At 55.9% G+C, this 22,041-nt stretch overlaps 2 protein-coding genes and 1 long non-coding RNA gene across 4 annotated transcripts in view; 1 reads left to right on the top strand and 2 right to left on the bottom strand.

Annotated features, from left to right (window-relative positions):
- Positions 1–2,367: 2,367 nt before the first annotated feature.
- PRLH (prolactin releasing hormone) lies at positions 2,368–4,376 on the bottom strand. Its single transcript, XM_059167617.1, has 2 exons — positions 3,404–4,376; positions 2,368–2,839 (listed from the first exon to the last, which is right to left on the bottom strand). The coding sequence occupies exons 1-2, from the start codon at positions 3,501–3,503 to the stop codon at positions 2,676–2,678; spliced, it is 264 nt and encodes an 87-aa protein (XP_059023600.1). The 5' UTR covers positions 3,504–4,376; the 3' UTR covers positions 2,368–2,675.
- On the top strand, positions 4,159–14,154 carry LOC131827293 (uncharacterized). Its single transcript, XR_009351963.1, has 3 exons — positions 4,159–4,228; positions 5,730–5,791; positions 14,076–14,154. It is a non-coding gene; the product is annotated as an uncharacterized LOC131827293 (long non-coding RNA).
- The window catches only part of MLPH (melanophilin), a 43,566-nt gene continuing 35,274 nt past the window's right edge, over positions 13,750–22,041 (bottom strand). For both annotated transcript variants that reach the window (XM_059167614.1, XM_059167613.1), the window contains 5 exons: positions 21,694–21,786; positions 20,998–21,069; positions 19,364–19,421; positions 17,223–17,323; positions 13,750–15,497 (listed from right to left, as the gene is read on the bottom strand). In XM_059167614.1, the coding sequence (XP_059023597.1) occupies positions 15,471–15,497; positions 17,223–17,323; positions 19,364–19,421; positions 20,998–21,069; positions 21,694–21,786 (351 nt within the window). In that variant the 3' untranslated portion in view covers positions 13,750–15,470. The remainder of the gene's footprint in view (positions 15,498–17,222; positions 17,324–19,363; positions 19,422–20,997; positions 21,070–21,693; positions 21,787–22,041) is intronic.

The following is a 22,041-nucleotide window of genomic DNA, read 5'->3' on the forward strand; positions in this document are numbered from 1 at the left end:
CTTTATCCTCTTGCTGGAACTCCCACTGGCCAAACTGAGGACAATCTGAGCACCCAAAAATTATTTGTAAGTGTTGAACAGAGAGAGAGAGAGAGAGAGATACCTCCTTTTGAAGAATATGGTAACAAATGTGGAAGGAATTGGAGAATCTTCCTGGTGCAACACGCTGGTGAGGACATGGGCTCCCAGTGGGGATGTTCAGTGGGTGCTTAGATCCTTGGCTGGGGGCTCTGGGTAAACCGGCTGCTGCCTCAAGCACGCAGTGAGGGACAGGAAGACCCCTTATAGCTGAGATCCTCCTCCATGGGAGGGTTGGCCCCAGCATCTGTCCGAGTGGGGCCTGGACTGTCCATCAGATGATGCGGGACAGAAGGGACATGGAGCCCTGAGTAACCCATCAGACTGAGGCCCTGCCTTTCCCTCTCAGGCCACAGGAAATGCGGGGACGGAACATGAACAAGGTAACCACCCTCTGGGGACCAATCCACACATCACCTCCCATATCATTTCACAGGATAATGCGTCTGGGCTCTTGTAAAAGTCCATGTCATGACAAAATAAGGTGGGGGGCTAAGGAGCAATGCCTAACAGCAACAGTGGATTTAGGTTGTAACCTGGTTTCAAAAAAAATAAAAATAAAAAGAAAGAAAGAAAGAAAGAAAGAAAGAAAGAAAAAGAAAGAAAGAAAACAAGATAGCCAAAACTTTTTGGCCGTGGGGATTTTTTAATATGGACTAGAAATTAGATGATATTACAGAATTATTAAAAAATGAATCAGGGACAATAATTTTATGGTCTTGCAGGAGACCATCCTTATTTTGAGGGGGAACATATGGAAACATCTAGGGGAAATGTCACGATGTCTACAACTTACTTCCAAATGGGAAGGGGGAGAGAGAGACAGAGAGAGAGAGAAATGCGGTAATAATGGTTGAAACTAAGTGGAGGGTGTGTGGATGCTCGTTAGGCTACGTTTTGAACATCCTTGTATGTTTGAAAACTTTCATGACAAGTTGTAGGAAACATACAACCTCTTGCCCCTTCCTCCCTCTGGGACACAGAAGAGGTGTCGGAGTCTGGAGCTGCCCAACCTCACGTCCTGTCTGAGCTTCACCCTGAACTCTTCTCTGAGAATGTGTGCAATTCAGTGGTATTAGCCCATTTAAACTGTTCTGCAGCCACCATCTGAGTCTGGTTCCAACGCATTTTCATCCCAGTAAGCAGTTACCCTGACAACTGGCGCACATTTTCATGTAGATCGGATCTTGCAGGATGTGGGTTTTTGTGTCTGGCTTTTTCCACCTAGCATCACGTTTTCAAGGACCCAAACTGGAGCATTCAGTCCAGTTCCGTCCCTTTTTATGGTTGAATCATAATCCATGCTGGCTGGACCACGTTTTGTTTATCTGTTCATCCCTGGCTGGGTATTTGGTGTTTCTACCTTTCTGCCTCTTGTGAATTGTGCCGCTGTGAACATTTCTGTATAAACATTTGTTTGAACACCTGTTCTCACTTCTTCTGGGGACATACCTGGGAGCGCTGTGGGCCATATGGTGACTCGATGTGTAACTGTCTGAGGACGTGCCAGACTGTTCTCCTGGCTGCTCGCTCTCCCAGGCCTGGGCAGCACCTGCCTGCCTTGGGTACAACCTCACCCCTCCCATCCCTGTGCTCACTGCACCCTGGGGAGGTGCCCATGTAGCAGGGGCTCATCCCTGGGCGAGCTGACCTCTGCCTTCCCTGGGGTCTCCCTGTGGCTGGGGAGGTGGGGCAGCTCTGCCGCCTCTCCATGTCTGGGGAGCTATGGATGCCCCTTCCTTGAATGGGAGCAGGGACAGCTGGGGTCTGGGGTCCTGCAGGCTCGCTCTGGGGCCTCCTGAGTGTGGCCCGACAGAAGTCCTGTGGTCAGGGTGGGTTCCTGAGACCCTGAAAACAGGGTGAAGGCAGAGGCCCATGGGCTTTGGGTGTGGAAGTAACTGGATAAGCCTGTCCCCACTGTTCTCACTCCCTCACGCTGGGTTGGAGAGGGCCTTGGGGAAGGGGTCTACATTGAACGTACACAGGGTTGGCCAGCAAACACGTGCTATGCCTGCCTGAGCTGTTGAATGAGATGGGTGTTACTGCCCCAGGGTGTTTAGATGTGGAAACTGAGTCTCAGAGGGAAAGGCTGGCCTCCGTTGCCTGGTCGGAGGCAGGACATAGGGACATCTTGGTTGAGTTTGAAACAAGCAGCTCATGCTCCTCTTTCTCCTCGGAGTACTCAGAAAGGGGGTAAAAGGGACTGGGCTCGGAGAGGGACAGGTCAGGCTGAGGGGCTGTGCTGCCCTCTTCCAGGGGCCTCCTGCATGGGGTGGTGCAGTGCACAGCCTGGGCAGCCACTCAGAGTGGCCCAGGTGGAGGGTGCACATGCAATAGGTTGCAGGTGACCCCAAAAGGCCCCAGGTCCCCTACTCAGTGTGGGGTGCCTTCGGGCAAGTCATGGCACCTCTGGGCTGCTAGGCTCTGAGTGTCCTTTCAAGCAAACGTGCCAGGAGGACAAACAGCTCCCACGTGGCCACCACAAAGACACGTCTAAGCAAGGCCAGCTGCTTTTATTAGGACTGGAGGGCAAGTAGCCTGTGGAACGGGGAATGCGGGAGGACAGCTCCACAATTATTCCTCTGTGGGCTGAGCTGTCACCCATCCTGGGCGGGCTCGGCACCTCCTTGCAGGGGGAAGCAGGCGGGCTGTCGCCAGAGGCTGGGCTTCGCCACGTCCCTCAGGGCTGCTCTCCTCCGGCCGAAGCGTCCCACGGGCCTGATTCTGCGGCCTGTGTACCAGGCGGGATCGATGTCCGGGGCTGGGAAGGAAAGGGTGAGGGCCGCATATGGGTGTGGGTGCTGTGTCCATGGCATGCGTACGCCGTGCACTCCCGTGGGTGGCAGGGCCCAGTGCTCACACGCAGTGCTCCCCCAGGGTCCCCAGCTCACGGCTGTCCACCTGCCCAGGCCATGCTGGGACCACCTGTGCAGCAGGGACACCCAGAGGGTGTGACAAGGCCAGTGCTGGTCAGTAGGAAGCTTCGGGAAATGGGAATTCAAACTCACCAGTAAACCCTACCCCCCCCACCCAGGTACTTGGGCTGGGGTAGAAAAGGCCAACTCTGGCCCAGGCCACCTTCAGGGGCAGGAAGCGACCCCCTCCACTGTGTGTTGTGCAAGGGCAGGGGTGCCGGAGAGCCGGTGACAGGGCCTCTCTGCGGAAAAGCCTGGTGAACAGCAGGCCACACCCCTTCCAGAGCTGAGGCACCTAGCGATGCCGGGACCCCTGGTTAGGAGGTGGCCAGGCCCCAGCCAGGGTCCCTCGTCCGGGGAGCGGTGGTAGCAGGTGAGGGAGGCTAAATCTGGGTGTCCTGGGCACTTACTGCGGATCTCCATGGAATGCTGGTGGGCTTGGCCGGCAGCCCCTTTCAGAGCCAGGCACAGCAGCAGCAGGCACAGCAGCCAGGTCTGCAAAGCCTTCATGCCCCCTGCTCCTCACTCAGGCCCTGCTGGAGGTGGGATCCCACACAGGAGGGCGCAACCTGGGGCAGAAGGGCCAGAGTGATGTTATGCACACGTGCAGGTGTGTGCTCACCAAGGTGGCTACCCTAGATAATGTGAGCATTGTGTGTGTCTGTGTGCACAAATGTGTATACACACGTGAGTGCACTGCATTCAACTGTGTGTGAGTGTGCACATGTAAGTGCATGTGTGCACACACGAGGTGTTAGTGCATTTGTGCTGGTGTGCATAGGAGTGTGTGCACGAGAGAGTGCATATGGACCGGTGTGCATGGGTGTGTGTGTGCATGTGTGCCAGTGTGCATGGGAGTGTGTGCACATGTGAGTGCACGTGTGTGGGGCAACACTGCATTGCACACTCCGATCTGTGCTAGGGTGGTCCTGGGCACATACCTAGCAGACAAACCCAACTCTTTGTGAAATCTGTCACCCTCCCTGGGACCTCCTTGTCTCCTCTGTCCAGAGAGAGTTACCTGAGGCCATCGTGTGTGTCAGCCTCTGACAGGCTTAGGTTTGCACCGACCCTCTGTTGTGGGAAGGATCCGGGAGGTGTATGAAAGGGGGTGCAGAGTGATGGGCTGTCTTGGACCTGCCTTGGTCTTTCTGTCCATCTGTGTTAGGGAACTGGAAGGATGGGAAGTCTCTGTACTGCTGTGCATGTTGTGCACCCAGGCAGGGAGGGCAGAGGTGAGTAGGCTGTGGGGGGTTGGTCCCAAGGAACTCAGGGTCACTGCAGAGTTGTGGGGGCAACTTGCCTACCTCAGACACGGCCAGGGGTGGGGTGTGTCATGCCTCTGCCTCTCGTGGGCTGGGACCCTGGTGCAGGCTTCTTTCCCTTGCTTAGACTAGGACCTCCGGACACACCCCAGAGGGCAGGCAGCAGCCAGGAGATGCAGGGGAGTCTGTCCTCTGTCCTTACCAAGTGCATTATGATCCCAGATGCCACCTGCTGTGTCTCCAGGAGATGGGACCTGCTCTCATGCAGCAGGACCCCTACCACGCATGGGGCATGGCAGCACCAGAGGGCTGTGGGCACCAGAGGCATTCAGAAAGTCCTTGTTCACCCTGCCCGAGTGGAGGCGTTGACCTACCTAAGGGACATCTGTCAGGCTGACTTGGTGCCCTGGCTGCAGGCACCTACATCTTTGGCACTTGGAAGACTCCTGGGAGCCCCCTTTGCTTCAGGGAGGACCCCCTCTGCTGACCTTGACTTTCCAGCCTGTCCGAGCCCCATGGAGAGTGCTCATGGTCTGAGCTATTTAAAATGACCACCTCTCTCCATTTCAGAGGCCCATTGGGGTGTCACACACTGGGCAGTGTTGGGGTCCCCAGTCCGGAGGAACTAGCAGTTATCACCAGGAAGCAGAGGAACAAACCAGACTGGCTGGGCTGTTTCTTGTTCCTTTGGGCAGGACCCATACCAAGTGATTGGCATTGGAGAGGTTGGCAGCGCCCAGCTCCCGGTTCCCAAGGACCTGCTTCTCTGCTGGCTAAAGATTTTTGCTGCCGATCCTTTGGGCTTCCCGGTCCGCATTCCCAGAGGAGTTGCATGGGACAATTTGCCTTTTGTCTCCACTGCGGACCACGCTTCAGTGTGGGGGCCCCTGGGCAATCTGGTGGCCCACAGACACACCACTCTCTGACTCAGGGAGCAACCCCCAGCCCGCCAGGGAGGATAGTGAGCGGGAAGGAGCCCAGAGAAACAGCGCGAGAGCTACTCACCACAGGTCCCTACGAGGGTGGTGGTGAGCGTGCTGCGGCTCGGTGGTGACCCAGACAGAGCCAGCTCACCCCCTTTTATTACCGGAGGAGGAGGCAGCCCACCCCCCAGGTACCCCCCGCACCTCCCCCTCCCTCCCAGGGCGGCATCAGGACAGAGTCTGCGCTTTTCCTTTTCTGTCTTCTATTTTTTTTTTTTTAAACTCATCAGCTATGTGATTTGTCCCTTCCTGTTATATAATTGCATTTGGGTCGAGTGGTTTTAAAACACATTAGCCTTCCTTCATCACGCTGGCCCCTGGGCTGACAGCAGAGTCCCCGGCGCCCGTAGGGCCCGCTGTGAATGCAGCATGGTGGCTCGAGCCCCCAGCCTAGCCCGTCCCCGCCCGGCATCTGCCCTCTGTCCCTGCCGGTGACACGCAGACCACATTTGTCCTGTTTCCGTAATGCCCAAAATGCTTTCTCCTAGGCCTTCCATAGTCTTCACAATTGAGGTGTGGAACGAGCAAGTTTGTTACTGTTCTAAAACAAGTAAGTTAATTTTTATTGTACAATAATGAACAAATTCGTTTTTTATTATAAAAGCAATTTGTATACATTTTGGAAGAATTTAGCATGTGTTGGAAATGAGGGGAAACAGCACCAGTCCCATGGAGGAAGTGAGTCCTTCAGCACACGTGATGTGTCTCCTTCTAGGGGGGCGTCTCCCTGCCCATTGTCAGGGTACGTTCTCTGGATGTCTGCACGTTGAATCTCGCTGCTTCCCTTCAACAGGCCCTCGAGTTGTTAAAAGAATAGCTTTAAAATAGCTGCATGATACTCTACAATCTAACTGCGACTGAGGAGCTAACTTCGTGCTTGGAATGATTACAGAGGACATGAAGGTTGTGCACTTCTGTGGTCAGAAGCCCCTTCTGGAGAAGAGGCCTCCTGGTGGCTCCCCTTGGGTGAGCGTGGGGGGACAACCCCCCACTTCATGCCTCTGTCAGACTTCTAGTGAAAGCTTCGGGGTGCACATGACCCTCAGGGTGTCTGTCCCACGCACTTCGCCCTTGCCCCGCAGCTGCCATTCCCAGCAGTGAAGGTTCTGTGGCTCCCTGGCAATGGGGAGTATTGGGGACACAGCAGGGGCAGGGCAGGGCAGGGGGGGAGGGTGGGCGGGGTCTTCTGCCCTGGGCTGCAGGGTAAGGACACCAAGACTGGATTTTGCCAGAATTTCTGCATCATCTGTAGTCAAAAGCTGCCGGTACTCGTGGTGAAGAGTAGTGATGGTGACACAGGACACTCTCTCCTGGGGTGTGGTCCTGTCTGAGGGGGTCGTCTGGCGATCCCCACAGATGTGTGCGCACAGGGCCCCCAGTGCAAGAGAGGAGCCGTGGGAGCACGTTTGCCCTGTACACATGCACGTGCACATGTATGTGTGTAGGTGTGTGTATGTGCACATGTAAGCATGTACGTACATATGTATTTGTCCATGTGTACATATGCATGTGTGCACATGCTTGTACTTAAGCACACAAGGTCAAGCGTACGTGTGTGCACGCACGTGCTTGTGAATGTGTCAGACAGTGAATCCTCCCCTTTCAGCTAAGTGGCTTTGTCCCAGTGTGGCATTGACCCCTTGCCACTGTGGGGGCCCTCCAGCAGGTGATGGCCAGCAGCGGGGCTGGCAGGCGGCATAGGCATTGCGGCTTGCTCCCACCTGCCCTCCTGTCCTTGAACTGCCCTGCACACAGAGTTCAAAGCCATCCACAGTCCTGGCCCCACCTGGGCACTCTGTGTTCTGTCAGGGGTCGGCAGATCTTATCAGTTCTGTGGGCTGGCATCTCTGCTGCGGCCACAGGTGACCTGGCCATGACTATGGGTGGCTGGGCTCCAGTAGGAACTCTAACAAAACTGGCTGTGGGCTGGACTGAGCCCCTGGGCGGCAGTCAGCTTCCCCCTGTATTTCCAGCAGGCAGATAACTCATTGCAGGTGTGGCTCCTGAACTGTAGAGGGGGGCCCTCAGACCCTGGTGGAGAGACCACAGTCTGGTTTCCGTAGTCCAAATGCAGGACACTGTGGCGACCCATGTGTGGGATCAATGTCCTGCTGCTAGTCAAGTGGAGGGCTTCTGCTCTCCATCCGGCAGCCCCACCCAAGCACCTGGGAGGCTCACAGCCCTGTGCATGCTGTCTCTTTGGGTCTGCAACTATGAACTATGACCACTGCAGGGGACAGTCAGGACTGGGACTGCAGAGGCCACTGGGGGTTCACGGTTACAAGGGACACCTCAGAGAGTCCACGAGGGCATGGCTGCCCTGGAGCCTCCCCTGGCCCTGTCCTTCCTGAGGCTGGGTCTTGGGGTCTCCATTGTCCTTCAGGAAAGTGTCACGAGTCCCACACACTCTCTCACTTGGGCCGGTTTGAGTGGGTTCTGCTCCTTGCAATGAAAGGAGCCCCACATTGAAGAGATCCTCCTGAGGGACTCACCCCTCCTTGTTCTTCATGTTGGCATGATCAAGGGGATCCCACTTTTTGGAGCAAACTGACTGCTTTTGAGATCTTTGAACTTTTACCTCTAACAAGGTGGATGTCCGGGAACATGCAGCAAGAAACATGATGATGGGTGGCTGTTTTGGGGCCTAGATTTGGGACCATAATGGTGCAATGGGTCAAATAGTGTCCCTTCAAAATTCATGTCCACCAGGGACCTCAGGATGCTACCTTATTTGGAAATAGGGTTTTTGCGGATGTAATCAAATTAAGATGATGTCATGCTGGAGTAAGGTGGGCCCTGAATGCAGTCACTGGGGTCCTTCTAAGAAGAGGACATACATATGGAGACACACTTGGGGAATGTGTTGTGAGGACAGAGTTAGAGATGGGAGTGACGTGGTCACAAGCCCAGGTGGCAGCAGCCACCAGGAGCTGGGGCAGAGGAGGACATGGCTTCTCCCTTGGAGCTTCTGGAAGGAACCAGCACTGTGAGAACCTTGAACTTGGACTTCCAGCCTCCCAAGCTGGGAGAGAGACCATCTCAGCTTGTCCTCGGGCAGAGGATGACATGGCTTCTCTCTTGGAGCTTCCAGAAGGAACTAGCACTGCGAGCACCTTGAGCTTGGACTTCCAGCTTCTCAAGCCAGGAGAGAGTCCATCTCAGCTGTCCTCAGCCACCTGGCTCGTACACTGTGTGAAGCAGCTCCAGGAGACAGAAGCAGTGCTCCATAAGTGTCAAGAGTGACTGATGAAATACTTCTTCCTGGTGCTTATTTCTAGAAGCAGCTAGTCCTGTGGCTTTGGCCTATGTGTCTTAAACATGGGGTCCTTCTGGAGGCCCAGACAGACATGCACAGTCTGATGGGAAAGAGGTGGCCTTGGGGACAGGGAGTCACCAGAGTCTGAGCAGCAGGGTGGCCGTGGTGGTTGGTTGGGGGTGGGTTTTCCGTCGGCAACCAAGCTGCTTCTGATATAGAAGGCTTCTGAAAATCCAAACTCTTTTTTTGAACATTTTTAAATTTAAAATCAATTTAATTCACATGTGGTGTATTATTAGCTTCAGAGGTAGACGTCAGGGATTCATCAGGAGTGTATAACACCCAGTGCTCCTTCCATCACTTTTGCCCCTGCCTGCCCATCCCCCAGTGACCCCCTCCCCCCCGCCTCCTCTTCAGCAACCCTCAGTTTGTTCTCAAGAGCTAAGAGTTTCTTATGGTTTGTCTCCCTCTCTTGTTTCATCTTATTTTATTTTTCCTTCTCTTCTATGTTCCTGTGTTTTGTTTCTTAAATTCCACATATGAATGAAACCATATGATAATTGTCTTTCTCTGGCTGGCTTATTTCACTCAGCATAATCCCCTCTAGTTCCATCCATGTCATTGCAAATTGTAAGATTTCATTCTTTTTGATGGCCGAGTAATATTCCAGTGTGTGTGTGTGTGTGTGTGTGTGTGTGTGTGTGTGTGTGTATACCATATCTTCTTTATCTATTCATCCATTGATGAACATCTAGGCTCTTTCCATAGTTTGGCTATTGTGGACATTGCTGCTATAAACATTTGGATGCACGTGCCCCTTCAGATCACTATATTTGTATCTTTAGGGTAAATAACCAGTAGTGCAATTGCTAGTTTGTAGGGTAGCTCTATTTTCAACTTTTTGAGGAACCTCCATGCTGTTTTCCAGAGTGGCCGCACCACCTTGCATTCCCACCAATATTATAAAAGGGTTCCCCTTTCTCCGCAACCTCACCACCATATACTTTTTCCTGACTTCTTAAATTTAGCCATTCTGACTGGTGTGAGGTGCTATCTCATTGTGATTTTGATTTGTATTTCTCTGACTCCAAGTGGTGTCAAGCATTTTTTCCTGTGTCTGTCAGCCATGTGTATGTCTTCTTAGGAGAAATGTCTGTTCATATCTTCTGCCCACTGCAAATCCAAATTCTTGAGAACATTTTAAAGGACTCCTCTTTTAGTCAGAAAGTTGTTTCTCAAGTATGTGTCATGTAGGAAGCAAAGTCCCCGAGAATGTGTCATGTGGGAAGCAAAGTGCCCGAGAGCTGAGATCAAGTTTTAGTGAGAGATGAGCAGTAGTGGGAGCATCTTCCTGCCCCAAGGGGCAGTGGCTCTGGGAACCTGGCATCATATTGTGATCAACGGAAATGGTGTTCTCCAAGGTTTATACATGACTCCCACCCAAAGGGTTTCTAAGTTTCCAGTGTGGAAACTATTAGACCAGCTCTTATGTGGGAACTGTGCATGAGTCAGTTTTCTCCAGAGAATTGGCACCAATAGTGTGTGTGTGTGTGTGTGTGTGTCTGTGTGTGTCTGTGTGTCTGTATAGAGATGTAAGAAACTGGTTCATGTGATTGTGGGGCTGGCAAGTCTGAAATCTACAAGGCAGGATGACAGGCTGGGGACCCAGGAAAGAGACAAGGTTGTAGCTGGAGTTGAAAGGCAGTCCTCGGGCAGAATTCCCCCTTGGGAGAATTTTCTCCCCGAAGCCCTTCACCTGATTAGATGAGGCCCACCTACACTACAGAGGAGAATCTCTTTTATCGGAAGGCCGTTAATTGTAAATGTTAATCACACTTAAAAAACATTGTCACAGCAACATCTAGACTTGTGTTTGGTCAAACATCAGGGCACCATGACCTAGTCAAGCTGGTACATAAATTTGACCATCACAGACTGCTGTGTTTGCAGGGATGTAGTCAAATGCTCCGTTCTCCAGTACGACCCTTGCCTTGGGATTCTGAGCGAGTCTCTCTCTGGGTGGACTTCACTGGGGGCAACTTCAGGGGAATCTGGGCAGCAGGAGGGAGTAAAGTCTTCTTTCTGGAGCTGGCTCTTTCCTGAGAAGCCACAGCTGTGGGGTAACATCCGGGGCGGGCTTCACCTCCTTGCCAAGGAAGTCACCTGCAGTTTTAAATTGAACGTGAACATCCAGATGGATGTCTGGAGGGACGGGCATGCTTGCTGGATGAGAGATGATGCTGACTGTTCTTAATGCCTTAGCTGGTCTCCATTTTCTGTTTTCTAACCAACAAAACACATAGACAGCTCATAGGTCATAATAACTCTGTGCAAAAACAGCTCTGATGTTATGGGCTTTGTGGGCCTGCTTACTGGTCCCACGGCTGGCCCGCGCGCTGGATGCCAAGAGCCTGGGGATCAGAAAGCAAGCGCAAAAGAGTTTTAGCGTGGCTTTGGGGTGGGTTATCCGGCCCCTGTGAAGTGGGTGTTTCCACTCCATGCTGCAGAGACCTACAGATTTGTGCCTTGCTCTGTCACTGTGGTGGAAGAACCCTGACCCCCTGGAGTGCTGTGGGTGCCTGGGCCTGGACCACAATGGGTCAGACACGAGGTGACCTGGGCAGAGTGCCTCTGGCTGCATTGCTCCAAGCTCACTTGAGACTCCGAGAGATCTTGAGGAGGTCTGTGCTTCCAGCTCCTCATGACGTTTTCCTCTTTTATTTATTTATTTTTTTTATTCCCAAGGAAGCCCTCCCCTGAGCCAGGGACATAACCTCGGCATGTGAGCAGTTGTGTGAGCCCTGGAAAGGCCGGCACAGAGTGGGTGGTTTGGGGGCCCTTTGAAATTATGACCATCACAGCCCTGGGGAGCCTCTCCTCTCTCTGCCTGGGGAACGCTGATCACATGCATGCCTTGGGCTCTCCACAGGCCACTGCCTTGGGGAAGATGGTCACTCATGCCCAACAGCCCCCTGAATACTGGCAGCACAGTGGCTCTGTGTCCATTTCTGGGTGGAACCCCGACTGCTGAGAACCCCACAGGTGTGGGATTTTCCTGTGCTCGGGCCTCCAAGTTACCGCTTGGCGAGGTCACATGTGCACAGCCTTTGTTCCTGAAGCTTTCTGCTATGTCAGCACAGGCTGGGCTCTGGGGTGTCTGGCCAGGGCCACTCTGTGCCTTGAGCCCCCATCTCTCTTCTCTAAACTGGTGGAACCGGAGGTTTACTTGCCCAAAACGGGTGTTCGGGCCTTGATGGGGGCAGGAAGGGCTAAGTCTGCTACTGGGTGAGGAAGGACAGGCACCGGGGGGTGGGGTGTCCATGGGGCCCTGGGGCCAGGAGGGCAGGGGCAGCGTGGCTGTGCTGTAGGACAGGGCAGAGAGGGAGGCCGGCTGCCCGAGCTCGCTGCTACGCTCAGAAGTGAAGTGTGTGCTGGGGACTGGGGCTCCCGGGGAGGTGGGGGAGGAGGCTGCTCCCCTGCGAGGGCGCAGAGCTCCTTCTGCCGGCTCTGTGCTCTCTTTGAGGGACTGCATGGGGGGTTTCACTCCATCAGCTGTGGATTAGAATGGGTTTCCCCACTTAGCTGGAGCGGGCTGCACGGGGTCTCCCCAGACTCTCCTCCTAGCTCCTGGAACCTGAGAATGCCACCTTATTTGGGAAAAAGGTCCTTGTAATTAGGGGAAGGATCTCCAGATGAGAAGACCACGCTGGGTGATCGAGATGGGTCCTACCTGCAATGACAAGCATCCCCGTGAGAGGAGGGTGGAGCGAGACCGGAGACCAACACAGAGGGCCCTGTGAGGACGCAGCTGCTGGCTCGGGACGGTGGGAGCCCCCGAGGCTGGAAAGGGCAGAGAAGGGAGTCTGTCCTGGAGCTTCTGGAGGGAGCGGGCCCTGTGGACACAGATTCAGGACTTCCGGCCTCCAGCACAGAGAGTCAACCTCTGGTCTGAAGCAGCCCAGACTGTGATGACTGGTTAGAGCAGCCTCGGGGCCCGTCGAGATCCGGGCTGGCTGCCATCACTACCCAAGCTGTAATGTCTTCAGTGTTTGCCTGGACTGTGCGCTAATGTGGGGCGACAGGCCTCTTTCCGAACACGCAGGGGGCAGGCAGTGCAGGGGTGGAGGGTGGCCGAGAGCGCAGGTGGCTGGGCGGCGCTGGTGGGGGCAGACTCCGGAGAAGCTGGTGTGCTGCCCTTGCTCTCGCCAGCCCTGCTGCAGAAGTCGGGGACAGAGGCCAGGAGTCACCATTCCCCCGGTGGGTGTTGGACGGTAAATACTCAGCTCTTGTTGTAGCACAAAAACAACAGGGACAACAAGGAAGCTCATGGATATGGCCAGACCGGCAGATCCAGGCCTTCACACGGGGTGGGTGTCCTCAGGGGGAGCAGGAGCAGGGGGCTTTGGAGAAAAGAGGCGGGGCTGGCCTGCCTTGGATGAAGTCCCTCAAACCGACAGGCCTCTCAAGGTTCCCAGGGGCTTGTTGGGAAGGCCAGAGGATCTGGGCAGTGGGGCGCATGGTGGCCCTCCTGACGCCCTGGGCTGCCCCGGGCGCATGGTGGCCCTCCTAAGGCCCTGGGCTGCCCCACAGGACAGTAGCCGGAGTGACCAGAGCTCCCCGGGGTTGCGAGTTCATAAGTCACAGCCAAGGTCACCAACATGTGTGCGCGCAGACAGTACCGAGCCACGTGACGGTTGGAGACTCGGCAGCTTTATCAAAAGGTGGGCTGACGTGTCTATGAGCAGCAATATTCAGATGTCATGGGAAAGAACCGCGTGGAAATTCCACAGGCCCAGGTTCTCTTGACAGAGTGTGGGGTGAAGGAGAGGAATACGGGGAGGCTGGAGTGCACACAAGTGGGCACAGTGAGCGGCGGGGTGGGGGGTGTGTGAGGCGAGACCCGTTCAGCTGGAGGGGCGGTGTGGAGATGCTAGGGGAGGTGGTGGCTGGTCGCGGGTGCGGTACTGGCCACACTTCCAGTGCCCAGGTGACCAAAGGCAGGGAGCTCAGGGGGCATGGAAAGGCGCTGCGGCATCCAGGGGGCTTGAGGGACCCATGCAGGGGGCGGGGAAAGAGACTTGGTCCCGGGCAACCTCGCTGAGGACACGCCAGATCAGCACGAATCCCGGGGCCTCCCGCATTGTTGGGGTGCTCCGCGGGACCGCCGAGGGCAAGAATGCCTGCTTCACCTGACGGGCACAGGGACAATTCACAGACCCAAGAAGGCCACTCTGGCAGAAGAGACTGGTACGTTTGAGTTTGAAGTTGTCAGCACTCAAATTAGCAGTGGAGGAATGCGGCTAATGAGGGGCTGGGGTACAGGCAAGTAGGATGGGGGACCCACTGTCTCATTCCATCAACACTCAGGGACACACCAGGGCCATCGGGCTGTCTCTCTGACTCCTGTGAACTCACAGTGACTTTAGCTTACTTTGGGAATAAGGAGAGGTGTGCCAAAAAAAGAAACCGATCCCCTTTCATTTGTAGGAACCTTTCCATCACTGAGCAGTGAGTCAGGAGCTATATATTTCAGCAGCTTCCATCCCAGGAAGGGGCATCAGATCCGTCTTTTCTACAGGTCCAGCACAATCTGTAGCCTGGTTGTTCGGATCGATCCAGAAGCTGATTCCTGAACCCCGTGGGCCAGCCCAGGAACAGCGTCTCCTCTGCGGCGGCTGTGTTTAGGGCTCAGTGAACGTGCCAAGCTTGCGGTCCAGGGTCTGCGTGGTGGTGGGGTGGGGCTCTGTCCAGCGTCAGGGCAGAAGACGGGCTCGCTAGCTAAGGCTCGGGGCACCACTTCTCCATCTGCTTCCGGTTCCCATTTCATTTGAACACAAACACCAGGCAGTTTAAGAGAGAAACGTCAAAGCTGGCTCAAAGTCACTTTAGAAAGTAACAGAGGATCACATGGTGGCTTCTCGCTGCAGGAGAGGAGCCTCACACTCAGGGCTGTGTCCTCCTCTACAAAATGGGCCTAAATTTAATCCAAGGATTAAACACATGAGTCCCTGTGAAGCATGTACCGCTGCTCAGTTTTGGGGGGGGGGGGTGTTTCCAATTACAGTTACTGCTCCAAGGCAGCCCCAAGGGTCGCAGCGGGCTCCTCTGAAAACTGGAGAAGCCACATAGACACCCAGATGTGACAGTGAATGCCAGACTGTCCCAGATGGAGAAGGACTTTGAGCTCAGCACAGTATGGATGGCAGGTGGCTGGAGGTGGCCGGCAGGCATCCCTGACTGCCCCTGGCCCTCTGTCCTGCTGGATGTCACCGTAGCAGTGGCAGCCCTGGGCCAGCCCCAACCTCTCGCCCACCTGCCCAGGGCTCCAGCATCTGCCTCTCCCACAGGTCCTCTGCATCTGCCCTGGACATAGGTCAAAGGCCCACCTGCTGCCCCATGCTCGGGCTGCCCTTGACCACAGCGTAATTTCTCCCAGTCTGTGAACCACAGGGGACCCACAGAATAGCTGTGAGGGGCTCGGTGAGGCCAGCTGGCCATGAGTTCAGTCATTCATCTTGATACCCGATTTCCTTGAATGCGTGCACACACACAGAAACACACAGAGTGCCTGACTGTGCTCTGACACCGCGTGGGGAACACACAGAGGGTGCAGCACCGAGCCAGCAGGGAAAGGGCTAAAAGATCACACCGAGAACATTCTTCTGGGTGTCCTTCAAAAAGTTTAACACCGTCCTAAGGGAAAAACATGTCAGCTTAGATGTTTCTCATGGATCAGAGCAGGCCAGCAAGGGTGGGGGCAGAGGTTGTCCATGAACGTGAGTGAGGAGCCGAGGGTCTGGGAAAGCTGTCCCCTCACAGATGGAGTTCCCTTGTGGACGGTGTTGTGTCCTGTCTCTCCTGGACCATGTCCACCACGGAGCACGGGGAAGACGGAGGGACGGGATGGTGAGGCAGAGGGGAAGTGAGGGCAGGGCCCTGTGTTGCTCCATCTTGTTCCAACAAACCTCCCCCTTCAGGGCTGGTGGGTCATCACAGGTTTCTGTGGAGCACAAATATATACAGCACATAGTTGTGCACAGACGGGTGTGCACACAGACATATATGTGGGCATGCACACACAGATAAATGAGTGTGCACATGCACAGGCATGTACACATGCACAGAGACACACGTGGGCATACACACACAGACATGGGGCACACACACACAGATGTACATGTGTGCACACACAGGAGTACACACAGCAACACGAACATATGAGTGTATGCACATGCACAGACACATGGGCATGCACAAACAGAGGTACACATGTTGCACACACAGGAGTGCACACAGCAACACAGACATGAGTGTGTGCACATGCACAGACACATGGGCACGCACACAGACATATGAGGGTGCACACACAGGAGTGTACACACACACAGACATACGTGGACATGCACACACAGACAGGAGTGTGTCCACACATGCAGACACAAGTGGGCCCGTACACAGACATATGAGTGTGTATACATACGAGGGTGCACACACGCAGACACGGGCACACAAACACAGACGTACACTTGTACACACACATACACATGAATGCACACAACAACACAGACACATGTACATAGAAGGTGCTGGTCAGTCACCATGGGGCTTCTGCATAGTGTCTCTGCCTCTGCTCCCCCAGCTGTGACGCTGGGTCAGCGGCACCTGCCCTTCATCAGAGGGGGCGTATAGATAGAAAGTATCTGAAAATTTAAAGCTCTGAAACCCATGGAGGTATTTTCGAACTTGAAAGCATTTAGACTTTCAAGTCCCTGTTGGTCAGTTTCTTACTAATGGTCACCAGCCCTCTGTCAGGCCCGCAGGCACCTCTACCCTTTCCCAGCAACCCCTACACATGTCCTTGTCCCCTTGTTGGGGTGACCTAAAGACGGCGAGCCACCCCTCCCTGTCTGCCAGTACAAGCTCACACAGTTAGGAATAGCCTTTCCCCACCTTTGTGCGTCCCTAGTGTGAGATGCTTGGAAACCCTTTTAAAAATGGAGTTTGAGGAAAGAATACAGCGCCTGTGGGAGTGGACAGCCACTGCGGGGGCACAGGGCATTCGGGCCTTGACTGCAGCCACCGGCCCCAAGTCATCAAGGCCATCCACAGGACATGGGCATGACCTCGAGGTCCCCAGAGATGACCTCTTCTGAGCTGTCACAGAGCCACATGTGTGAGGTGCTGTTGGACAGGTGGTGTCCACGCAGGGCAGCAGGAGCCTTCCTGGGTTCTCATGAGGGGCTGCCAGCCCAGGTGTTCTGCAGAGCGCTCTCTCCCATGGCCCCTGGGAACAGCCTTGACCCCAATATCTGCACAGATGGTTTGCTGAATGAGATTTACTGCACGGGTGAGCTGCTGGGGCTGAGGAGTGTGTCCTCACTGCCTCGGGTGCTGTCCCCTCCCCTGTGTCCTCTCTCTCAAGGATGGTCCCCTCCCCTGAGTGTCCTCACTGTCTTGTGGGTGGTCCCCTCCCCTGAGTGTACTCTCTCTGTCACGGAGGGTCCCCTTCCCCAAGTCGAGACTCAGCCCAGGGTAAGTGGAGCCCATATCACTGGTATATTCTGGCATCTTTAAGAAACGTTTTCAATTTTTCTTTAAATCTTTGGTTGATTTCACTGTTAGCTTCGCCCATTTTCTCTGCTCTGGAGTCCTAACGCCAGCACGGAGACTGGAGAAGGGGCCCCGGGGCTTTCAAGACGCCTCCGGAGGGAGGAGACAGGCTTACCGCAAAGCTGTGGTTGGCCACCCCCTTCCTGCTGTTGGGGTTTCTCTGTGTCAGGGACCCGCGGTACGCCGACTGCCGATGAAAGGAGGTCCCGTCTTTACCTTCAGGGAGCGCAGGAGAAAACACACAGTTTAGTGCTATTCTTTCTCCCTTGCCTTGGAGCGAGCGTTAAAACCCGATCTCACGGCGGTGGCAGAAATGCTCCCTCGAGTGAAACGCAGAACGCTACGGCATTTCCTTCAGTTATGTGACGTGCCATGGGCCTGGGGGGGGTGTGCCCCTCAGAACAGAGGGTGCCCCCCCAGGGGTTCAGTCATGTAGAGGGGCATTTGGTTTCCCATCCTAGTCAGCTGTTTGTGAGCCACAGGTGAGCAAACCCTGGGTGCGGGCAGCCAGTGGCCTTCCTCCTCTAGCAGGTGTCGGGGGGCCGCCTGACATGTACCTGCTCCTCGGGGCGGGGGTGCAGGGGGTGCTGGGCTGCGTCTCCTCTGCCCAGCCCCATGTTCTGCGACATCTAGGCAGCCTGACCTCAGCCGCCGCGGACAGGTTTACTCCATGGAAACTGGCAGAGGCCACCAAGGAGGGCTGACGGTCGCATTTACGCAGGGGGGCTGGCAAACGAGCTCGGGGTTCCTTTTTGGGTGGAGAACGTGTTGCCAGGATTTGCTACGTGTTCCTGCTCCCAGACCAAACTCTACGGAGGGAACTGCTCACCCAGAGATCCCAGCCATGCGGCAGTGAATCCTTCTGATGTGGGGATGGATGTCTGGCCCACAGCTGAGAGCCACTCCGCCGAGACTGGCTGTGGTGGCAGGAGCAGCGTGTGGGGACCAGCAGTCACAGCCGGGCTGTTCAGCCCCTGGGAAGCCTGCCAGCTCCAGGGGAACTGGGACCAGGTGAGCGGCCTCTGACCGACACCAGGCGCTCACCTGGGCTCCTCCCGCTCAACTGGGAGCCCTCACTTGGGTGGGAGCCGTGGCACTTGCTGGAAGCTCCCTCCGGTGCTGGTGCATGTGCTCCAGGAGCCTCCTCCCGGCCCTTGGCAGGTGGCCTCATGGCTCTGAGTGGGGGCTTCACCTCAGAGGGTCTCAGGACCTGCCCTGTCTGCGGCCTGACCTGCCTGGCTACAGGGAGCTCTGGGGTGCAGAGAGGCAGCTGCACGGAGGAGAGCTGGGCACAAACAGGGATGTGCAGAGACCTGCTCTGAGGAGGTGGTAGAGAAACTCCTGGGGTGGGGGAGACAATGCACTTGGCCTCGGAGGGCAGAGGTGGGTAGGAAAGGGAGTGAGGAGGGCTCTGGGCAGAAGGCTCAGCCCAGGCAAAGGTACGGAGGTGTGTGTGCGCACAGAGCGATCAATGCCCACAGGTGCCTGTGAGTGTGTCTTGTTCACTCAGGGCTCCTGTGTGGGCCGGAAGGTGAGAGTCTAGAAGGGCTGTGCTAAGAAATCCCACTCATTCTGCCAGCTGGTGGGAGCCAACGATTGTTCGGGAGCAGAAGAGGAACACAGAGGGAGCTGCGCGCTGGGACCGTGGCTGTGGGCAGAGCTGTAACGAGGGGGTTGTGAGGGCAGCTCAGACGTAGGGACAGAGGAGATGCCATGGTGGCTCAGAGGCCTGGAGGCCTGGAATTCCTGCGAGGGGACTAAACCCTGACCGGGAAAGGAGGCTGCTTCCCTCTGGTGACCCATGGTCGGGCTGCAAGGGGAGCAACGCACCAGCACACGATTCCCTGGCAGCCTGGCCGAGCACCACGGGAAAGGCAACTGGGCCTTCCCTCCCATTCACCCTGAGTGAAGCTGATGTCCTTGTTGCTACTGAGACATCAAGGGAAGCTTGATGTTCTGTGCTTTGCCTGAGAGGGTCGGGAGCTGCTGAAGCCAGAGAGCCACTTACGACCCAAAACATGGAGAACACCAGCGTCACCTCCTCTGTGTCCTCAGTGCAGAGAATTCCAGAACACCCAGCCACCGCAGTGCTTCCTGCCGGTGGCCGTGGTGGCTCGGGGAGGGCCCTTCAGGCTCCGGGGCAGGAGACGCTGTGTCGTGGGGATGACCCAGAAGCGCAGAACCCCGACTGGCCACTCCCACACCCTCCAGCTCGTTTCCCAGCCTGTGGGGATGAGGGAAGCTGCTAACTCTTACCTTGGCTTTTCGGGGAATTAGTGAACTTCCTTCTGAGAAGATAGGGCGCCACTGTCATCTAGAAGAAAGAAGACGTCTCTGGGCATCATGAATTGCTGTCATTCTTAGCAACACGGGGAGCGAACTTGGGACTTCCCACGATTCTTCCAGATTCTAGTGAATTCTGTCCGCTGCCTTCTGTTCTTTGGCAATATTGGGACTTTTATCAATATTAAAATGCACGGTATCAATAAGTGAAACACCAAATATCAGAGCATAAAAGAGACACTTACCTTTGTCAGCAGTGGGCGGGAGGGCAGGGAGCACACGTTTCAGCCCCACGGACCTGGGTTCAAGTCCAGGCACCACCCACCCACCCTCATGATGTGGACGACTGTGTGTCCTCTCTGAACTCATCTGGAAAATGAGGCAGTAGCCCCCTCCTGTGGCTAGCGGGAGACTACCCGCTCCTCACATGCTCCTAAATCCCATGGCTGCTGGTCCCCATGCCTTCCCGTCACCCTCACTCCCGCTGACTGCCTCTCCGCGATGGGATTGTCCTCTCCCTGTTCTGCCTTGCTGGGCATGAGCAGGTGGCCTCACTCCCCTGGAAATCTTCCCACGTCTGGCCTGGTATTCTGCCTGGCAGGTGTGGGGGATGCACCTGGAAGCCTGCTGGAGAGGCCTCCAGGGCTGGGCTTCCCTGAGCCCATTAGTAAGCTCCAGGGCCTCCAGAAGAGGGTGGGAGGTCAGGGCCCGGGGGCCCGGGCTGAGACTCCTCCATCATTTATCCTGTCATTTATGGTCTGCGTGATCTCAGTCAAGGACGTGAACTTCTCTGGGCTTTGGTCTTCTCACTGGGACAACAGGGTTAACCGCAATGCTTCCTCACCAGGTACGTAAACCTCAGATGCAAGGAGCCTTCAGAAAAGCACAGTTTTTAACTCTAAAGAGCTACCAGTGTCACTGTCACGACACACAGAAGTGCTGCGTGTTCACTGTGGCTCCGAGGGGACATCAGGCAGCAGGCAGGACTGGGAACATACGCCACTCTTTCGGGGGCACTGGGGAGGGCGCCTCCAACTGCACCCCCAACCACACGGCCTATACCTTGGAGATGCCCTGCACGCTGTGAGCGGGGCCACCGTCTCCCACACCCCGGGCCCCGTAACACCGCATGCACGCTGGCTCCTGATGCTTCCACAGCTGGCCCCCACGTCCCCCTGGTGAGCCTGTCCCCAGGCCTCTGGAGCCCGCCAGCCCGCACGGGCCAGGGAGAAGAGCCCAGAACGGACTTATCCATGACTGATGGCATTGGAGGGGGGTCCATGCAGCCTCCTTGCCCCATACAAGACAACGCCCGGGGCGTCACTGGGAGCCACAGATACCTTGCGTGGGGTCTGCCGAGGTGGAAGGCTTGCTGGCCTCCTCCCGTCGGTCCCACCTTCCCGCTCCTCATCTGGGTTTTCCCGGATTTCCCCAACCAATGCTCTGACACCAAGTCTGTCCCTGTGTGTGCCTCTGGGGAAGCCGCCCTGCGGGGCAGGCCGAACTGCAAGGTGTGCCGGGGTCAGCCCCACTGACACGTGTCAGCTCCCTGCTTGCTGTGCTGCCAGAGAGTGGCCCCGATCTCTTCCTCCTGGAACGACACATACCTCCTCCATGGGGTCTGCGTTCGGATCCTTATGATTCCGGTCCAGTCTCTCAGCAAGCCGGGGAAGAAATATCTGGGGACAATGAAAAGGCCTGTACCTAACGGTGGCTTGTTTGACGCCTGCCCCAGGAGGACCAGCGGGACAGGGGCACGGCCTTTCTCCGTAAACATGGGGCCAGGTGCTCAGGGACGGCCCGTCAGCCCCCAGCTCACCAGCCCAGTGGCCTGGGCTGCCAGGTACAGCCCAGTAACACACAGGACAGCCCGTTAGCTTTGACATTCAGAAACAACGAATACGGTTTATAAGTCGGCTCCAAGCATCGCAGGGGATATACTCATACTCGAAAGTGACGCATCATTTATCTGAAGTTCGAATGTCCTGTGTACCTCCTGCAGCCAGACCTGGGGCTCCCCCGGGACCACCCTGTGTTTGCCTGCCACGTTGCCCCACCGGTGTGACCAGCTCTGGGGACCCCAGCTTGACTCTGGGCAGATGAGTGTTTGTCCCAGACCTACTGTGGAGGGTGGGGGGCAGCCCCCTCCCTGCTGTCCCCAGGGAATCTGTTCCAGTCACACCCAGCCAGGCTGGCAGGGTGGGAAGGGAGGGGGCCAGTCAGCCTGTTGGTTTCAGGCCCCCGGGGGTGGCTCTGGCCGGGGCTCTGGGCACAAAGCCAGGCGCCGGGCTTCCTGGACTCACCGGCAGGTTAGATTTCCTCCGGGGCTTTCCCGAAGGCTTCACGGTGAGCCCTGCAGCCTGCAAGGCGGCAATCTTGGACTTGATGTTGGAGACCTGGCAGGAAAAAGGACAGACACACGGACGTCACTCTGATACACCAGCTTGACGTCACAGTCCAGGAAGAGTAGCCTCCCATTCACCAGCTTTCTTACAGTCCCCTTAAGATGGGGTCCCAACAGATGCGATTCCTGGGGGCCCATTTTCATGTATCTTCATGGTTGTCGAGGAGGGGGCTCCTTCAAGGGTCACCCCCATGCAGGAGGAGGGGGGCTCTGTACATTTTCAGGCACTTTGGGAAATCTGGCTCCC

Source organism: Mustela lutreola, chromosome 3 (assembly GCF_030435805.1).
Source record: "Mustela lutreola isolate mMusLut2 chromosome 3, mMusLut2.pri, whole genome shotgun sequence".
Lineage (NCBI taxonomy): Eukaryota > Metazoa > Chordata > Mammalia > Carnivora > Mustelidae > Mustela > Mustela lutreola.